Raw genomic sequence first — 7,038 nt, forward strand, 5'->3', positions numbered from 1 at the left:
TAACAATTACTTTACCACAGAACCTTAAGCGGATCAACTCTTAATTAAGTCCTCAACTACCACTAACTACACAAATCACAGTATACATCCAAACAAATGAAATACCGTATACAAAAAGGTGGTAGTCAGTCGGTCAGTCAGACAATCCAATCCGCCAATAGATCTCCCGCTGAGAAAGGCCACGAAGAACGGAGAGGTGTAGTCAGGGACGCAAAAGTGGATCCGATCCTGGGTAAACTCTCTTAGGCTACAAAACAAACGGAATAGAGAAGCTTCGGAACTGAGGTTGAACACATCCTCATGCACGTCTCCATCACAACCCCACTTTCGTGCAGCTGATGCTGGCTATTTAATTGGGAATTAAAGGGAAAGCGCCCTATTGGAAGGAGCTGCACTGAGACGGTTCAGAAAAATTCAGGGCCGTCACAGTGTGTGTGTGTGCGTGTGCGTGTGCGTGTGCGTGTGCGTGTGTGTGTGTGTGTGTGTGTGTGTGTGTGTGTGTGTGTGTGTGTGTGTGTGTGTGTGTGTGTGTGTGTTTGTATATTAATGTGTGTGTGTATATTAATGTGTGTGTGTATATTAATGTGTGTGTGTATATTAATGTGTGTGTGTGTGTGTGTGTGTGTGTGTGTGTGTGTGTGTGTGTGTGTGTGTGTGTGTGTGTGTGTGTGTGTGTGTGTGTGTGTGTGTGTGTGTGTGTGTGTGTGTGTGTGTGTGTGTGTGTGTGTGTGTGTGTGTGTGTGTGTATATTAATGTGTGTGTGTATATTAATGTGTGTGTGTGTATATTAATGTGTGTGTGTGTGTGTGTGTGTGTGTGTGTGTGTGTGTGTGTGTGTGTGTGTGTGTGTGTGTGTGTGTGTGTGTGTGTGTGTGTGTGTGTGTGTGTGTGTGTGTGTGTGTGTGTGTGTGTGTGTGTGTGTGTGTAGGTATCTGATCATAGAGAACTTCATTCCTCCTGAGGAGAAGAATAAGATCATGAACAGACTGACCCTTGACCCTGAGGAGGACCAGTGGAAGTTCCAACTCCTCACCTCCTCCGAGAGGTCAGGGTGTGTGTATCTGTATCTGTGTGTCTGCGTGTGTGTGTTCATGTGTCTGTCTGTCTGTCTGTCTGTGTGACTCACGATTGAACAGCCATGGGTATGACTATAAACAAATATTTGGCAGTCTGGGCCACGTACACAGGCTCACAGTAGACAGGCTGACAGTAGACAGGCTGACAGTAGACAGGCTGACAGTAGACAGGCTGACTGTAGACAGGCTCACAGTAGACAGGCTGACAGTAGACAGGCTGACAGTAGACAGGCTGACAGTAGACAGGCTGACTGTAGACAGGCTCACAGTAGACAGGCTGACAGTAGACAGGCTGACAGTAGACAGGCTGACAGTAGACAGGCTGACAGTAGACAGGCTGACTGTAGACAGGCTGACAGTAGACAGGTTGACAGTAGACAGGCTGACAGTAGACAGGCTGACTGTAGACAGGCTGACAGTAGACAGGCTGACAGTTGACAGGTTGACAGTAGACAGGTTGACAGGTTGACAGTAGACAGGCTGACTGTAGACAGGTTGACAGTAGACAGGCTGACTGTAGACAGGTTGACAGTAGACAGGCTGACAGTAGACAGGCTGACTGTAGACAGGCTGACAGTAGACAGGCTGACAGTAGACAGGCTGACAGTTGACAGGTTGACAGTAGACAGGTTGACAGGTTGACAGTAGACAGGCTGACTGTAGACAGGTTGACAGTAGACAGGCTGACTGTAGACAGGTTGACAGTAGACAGGCTGACAGTAGACAGGCTGACTGTAGACAGGCTGACAGTAGACAGGCTGACTGTAGACAGGTTGACAGTAGACAGGCTGACTGTAGACAGGTTGACAGTAGACAGGTTGACAGGTTGACAGTAGACAGGCTGACTGTAGACAGGTTGACAGTAGACAGGTTGACAGGCTGACAGTAGACAGGCTGACTGTAGACAGGCTGACTGTAGACAGGTTGACAGTAGACAGGTTGACAGGCTGACAGTAGACAGGCTGACTGTAGACAGGTTGACAGTAGACAGGTTGACAGGTTGACAGTAGACAGGCTGACTGTAGACAGGTTGACAGTAGACAGGTTGACAGGCTGACAGTAGACAGGCTGACTGTAGACAGGCTGACTGTAGACAGGCTGACAGTAGACAGGCTGCTTTAGACTGCAGTCTGAAACCAAGACAAAGCAGGGTAGTACGGTGATCCGTCTATCTGTGTGGAGAACAAGGTACTTTCTGTATCCGTGAGTGTCCATCTGGGACCTTTTGAATTGTTAGAATACTTCTGTAATATAATATGTGGTATGTTCAATTATATTTTCTATGTTCAATTCTCTCCGTCGGTTCAGTCAGATGAAGAAGAGACTAGCCTCGGCAGTCGGATACAAACGACCAATCAGCCAGTACGCACGGGTTGCCTTAGTGATGGGCGCCCACTCCAGATACCGGGTAGGAGAGAGTGTGTGATGGAGTGAATGAAAATGGTCAGTAGGTGTATAACTTCTTCCCCAGGCACAGCACATATACACCTGGGATATCAACCATTCAAAGTTGTCCCAAATCAAATTTACACGTTGAGGTCAAATTCTGAGGTCGTAAACAATTGGGGGATGTCTTGGCTCCTGGTCCAGTGAGTCTGCTGATTTAACTATGTCTTGGCTCCTGGTCCAATGAGTCTGCTGATTTAACTATGTCTTGGCTCCTCGTCCAGTGAGTCTGCTGATTTAACTATGTCTTGGCTCCTCGTCCAGTGAGTCTGCTGATTTAACTATGTCTTGGCTCCTCGTCCAGTGAGTCTGCTGATTTAACTATGTCTTGGCTCCTCGTCCAGTGAGTCTGCTGATTTAACTATGTCTTGGCTCCTCTCCAATGAGTCTGCTGATTTAACTATGTCTTGGCTCCTCGTCCAATGAGTCTGCTGATTTAACTATGTCTTGGCTCCTCGTCCAGTGAGTCTGCTGATTTAACTATGTCTTGGCTCCTCGTCCAATGAGTCTGCTGATTTAACTATGTCTTGGCTCCTCGTCCAGTGAGTCTGCTGATTTAACTATGTCTTGGCTCCTGGTCCAGTGAGTCTGCTGATTTAACTATGTCTTGGCTCCTGGTCCAGTGAGTCTGTTGATTTAACTATGTCTTGGCTCCTGGTCCAATGAGGCTGCTGATTTAACTATGTCTTGGCTCCTCGTCCAGTGAGTCTGCTGATTTAACTATGTCTTGGCTCCTCTCCAATGAGTCTGCTGATTTAACTATGTCTTGGCTCCTCGTCCAGTGAGTCTGCTGATTTAACTATGTCTTGGCTCCTGGTCCAGTGAGTCTGCTGATTTAACTATGTCTTGGCTCCTCGTCCAGTGAGTCTGCTGATTTAACTATGTCTTGGCTCCTCTCCAATGAGTCTGCTGATTTAACTATGTCTTGGCTCCTCGTCCAGTGAGTCTGCTGATTTAACTATGTCTTGGCTCCTCGTCCAATGAGTCTGCTGATTTAACTATGTCTTGGCTCCTGGTCCAGTGAATCTGCTGATTTAACTATGTCTTGGCTCCTCGTCCAGTGAGTCTGCTGATTTAACTATGTCTTGGCTCCTCGTCCAGTGAGTCTGCTGATTTAACTATGTCTTGGCTCCTCGTCCAGTGAGTCTGCTGATTTAACTATGTCTTGGCTCCTCGTCCAGTGAGTCTGCTGATTTAACTATGTCTTGGCTCCTCGTCCAGTGAGTCTGCTGATTTAACTATTAGTTCGGTCAGATCTGCCTTTATCATGTAGTGTGGTTGTGTTACGAGCCGATCCAGGTGACTGACCAATAGAAACACGGCTGTAGTTGATGCAGCCTTGACATCGGCTGACCTTGCAAACAGAACTGAAACAATCTAGCCAGGTTGATATGAAGATTTTAATTTGGTAACATCGCACAATGTGACGTGATAATGGTAAAGTCCTGAATCTGATGTACAGTGTGGGCGTGACCATACAATTCTATGGAAGTGACCTACTGAGTAAAGTGTTTGTCATCATTTAATTTTGGCGAATCACACGACTGCACGATTGTTTTGTAGGAGATGATTGCTTGGTAGATTAAGCCGATGTGAGTTTTTTCTCATCTTCTGCATTGGCTAATGAAGGCCCAGATCAGCATATTGGTCCAACACGCTCTTAGCAAAATTTGCACTGAAGTGTCTGGGAAGGAGATGAGCAGGTATACCGACCCTGGCCCCTGACCCTTGTTAGCCGTGCTAAAACCTGCTACTGTACAGCTAAAATGACCTGACTGCTCTGTTTCCTCGTGTGTTGTGTGTGTATGTGTGTAGGCTGAGAACATCCTGTTCTTGGAGCTGGACATGAGTCCTCCCACCACAGTCTCATTGGACCACTGGCCCTCAGAGGTGCGGCCTAACTGTAGCCCCTCTCCCACAGACAACGCCCCCAACAGGGAGAGAGCCACACGCGTCCGCAAGTCACGCTCCTGGTGAGACACACCATAGAGAATGATAGATGCCTCTAGTGGCCACATGCAATATTAGCATGGCCAGCGTCATTGAGGGCTTCCACCATTTTAATGTAGTCAACTGGGTGGGACATCATTGGCTGATCCCTCCTGATGATATAATAATAATAATAATATATGCCATTTAGCAGACGCTTTTATCCAAAGCGACTTACAGTCATGTGTGCATACATTCTACGTATGGGTGGTCCCGGGGAATGAACCCACTACCCTGGCGTTACAAGCGCCATGCTCTACCAACTGAGCTACAGAAGGACCTGTTGGAGTCATGTCCAGGTCATCAGGAGGGATCCACCAGTCATGAAGAAGACATTTGACTACTTCAGAATGATCACAGATACTATGATGCCTCACACAGTCTGCTGTCTGGCATGTTCTCCTATTGGCTGTCTCTATTCTCACCTCTTCACCTGTGTCTCTGCTATATGTCATATCCTGTCCCTGTGTGATTCCATATCCCGTCCCTGTGTGATTCCATATCCTGTCCCTGTGTGATTCCATATCCTGTCCCTCTGTGATGCCATATTCTGTCCCTGTGTGATGTCATATTCTGTCCCTGTGTGATGTCATATTCTGTCCCTGTGTGATGTCATATTCTGTCCCTGTGTGATGTCATATTCTGTCCCTGTGTGATGTCATATTCTGTCCCTGTGTGATGTCATATTCTGTCCCTGTGTGATGTCATATTCTGTCCCTGTGTGTGATGTCATATCTTCCTGTTCCAGGTGTCAGGCCCCACGAGCCATCACTTCCTCCTCCTCCATGGTTTCCCTGGCAACCCATTCTACTGCCACGCCCAGTACTGCCCAGTGAATACCGACATCTCCCTACCTACCTCTACTCTCTCTGGTGTACTATTTACAGCAGCCTGCTAACTCCTCCCCTTTCCTCTCTTGACCAATCAGCTCTCAGGAGTGGGAAACCACTCAACAGTCTTTGCCTATCCTGCCTCATGATTGGTTGATCACTGCCATGGGAGGAGCCAAAACTGCCATGGGAGGAGCCAAGTCAAAACAGATCTACTGCCTCAAGGACTCCACTACCCAGACTACCCTGGGGGAATGAAGGAGAAACCATCCATCATTCTCTCTCTCCTCATTCCTGCAGGAGCTCTGCCTGTCTGTCTGTCTGTCTGTGCGTTTTGGCAGCCCAGGGGAGTCAGAAGTGAAACTCACAATAAATGAAGACAGCAGGAGACTGATATGTGGTGCTCAAAACAAGGTAGTTATTTAAGAGGTTAGGGGAAAAGGTTCAAGTGAAAGGCCTCTCAGGTAACTGGTGGGTCACTCTGTGTCCGGCGTGGCGGCTCCTCCGACAGCCTGTGTTAATGAACAAAACAAAATAGAGAGAGAGAGAGAGCGCGATGAGTCCGCAGATTCACCCCTTGCTCTCAACTTGCTGCCTGGGATTAGGTCCCCTTCCTTTGGGGCAAAGAACAGGAAGACAGAGAAACAGGTGAGTCAAACATTGCCTAGTATCTCCTTTGTCATTGGATCGAGGTGCTTATCATACTCACTCCAGTTCTTCTGAGGACTAGATGTCGTGCCCTCTGCCTGTCTGCTCAGTTTTATACATGGGGTGGCCAGGGGATGGCCAAGGCTACTTCAGTGGGTCCATAGAACATAACAATAGATTAGTGTTTAACCCTAACCTGGCATCTAAGGAGCATGAATGAATCCTATGATTGCTGATTAGAGGTAGAAGTGATAATTCACTGAACCCGGAGTTCTTCAACGTGGCAGATAGTGAGGTCCATAAGGGTTACTACACTAGAATTCAATGTGAGGTCCATAAGGGTTACTACACTAGAATTCAATGTGAGGTCCATAAGGGTTACTACACTAGAACTCAATGTGAGGTCCATAAGGGTTACTACACTAGAATTCAATGTGGCAGATAGTGAGGTCCATAAGGGTTACTACAATATAATTCAATGTGGCAGATAGTGAGGTCCATAAGGGTTACTACACTAGAATTAAATGTGACAGATAGTGAGGTCCATAAGGGTTACTACACTAGAATTCAATGTGACAGATAGTGAGGTCCATAAGGGTTACTACACTAGAATTCAATGTGAGGTCCATAAGGGTTACTACACTAGAATTCAATGTGACAGATAGTGAGGTCCATAAGGGTTACTACACTAGAATTCAATGTGAGGTCCATAAGGGTTACTACACTAGAACTCAATGTGAGGTCCATAAGGGTTACTATACTAGAACTCAATGTGAGGTCCATAAGGGTTACTACACTAGAATTCAATGTGGCAGATAGTGAGGTCCATAAGGTTTACTACACTAGAATTCAATGTGATTGATAGTGAGGTCCATAAGGGTTACTACACTAGAATTCAATGTGACAGATAGTGAGGTCCATAAGGGTTACTACACTAGAATTCAATGTGAGGTCCATAAGGGTTACTACACTAGAATTCAATGTGCCAGATAGTGAGGTCCATAAGGGTTACTACACTAGAATTCAATGTGAGGTCCATAAGGTTTACT

At 46.7% G+C, this 7,038-nt stretch overlaps 1 protein-coding gene across 1 annotated transcript in view; it reads left to right on the forward strand.

Annotated features, from left to right (window-relative positions):
- LOC123991475 (kinesin-like protein KIF3C) overlaps positions 1-5,858 on the forward strand; it is a 20,719-nt gene extending 14,861 nt beyond the window's left edge. Inside the window, exons 3-6 of the mRNA XM_046293095.1 lie at positions 929-1,045; positions 2,385-2,484; positions 4,338-4,495; positions 5,260-5,858. Coding sequence (XP_046149051.1) covers positions 929-1,045; positions 2,385-2,484; positions 4,338-4,495; positions 5,260-5,347 — 463 coding nt within the window. The 3' untranslated portion in view covers positions 5,348-5,858. The remainder of the gene's footprint in view (positions 1-928; positions 1,046-2,384; positions 2,485-4,337; positions 4,496-5,259) is intronic.
- Positions 5,859-7,038: the final 1,180 nt, after the last annotated feature.

This window comes from Oncorhynchus gorbuscha, linkage group LG12 (assembly GCF_021184085.1).
Source record: "Oncorhynchus gorbuscha isolate QuinsamMale2020 ecotype Even-year linkage group LG12, OgorEven_v1.0, whole genome shotgun sequence".
Classification (NCBI taxonomy): domain Eukaryota; kingdom Metazoa; phylum Chordata; class Actinopteri; order Salmoniformes; family Salmonidae; genus Oncorhynchus; species Oncorhynchus gorbuscha.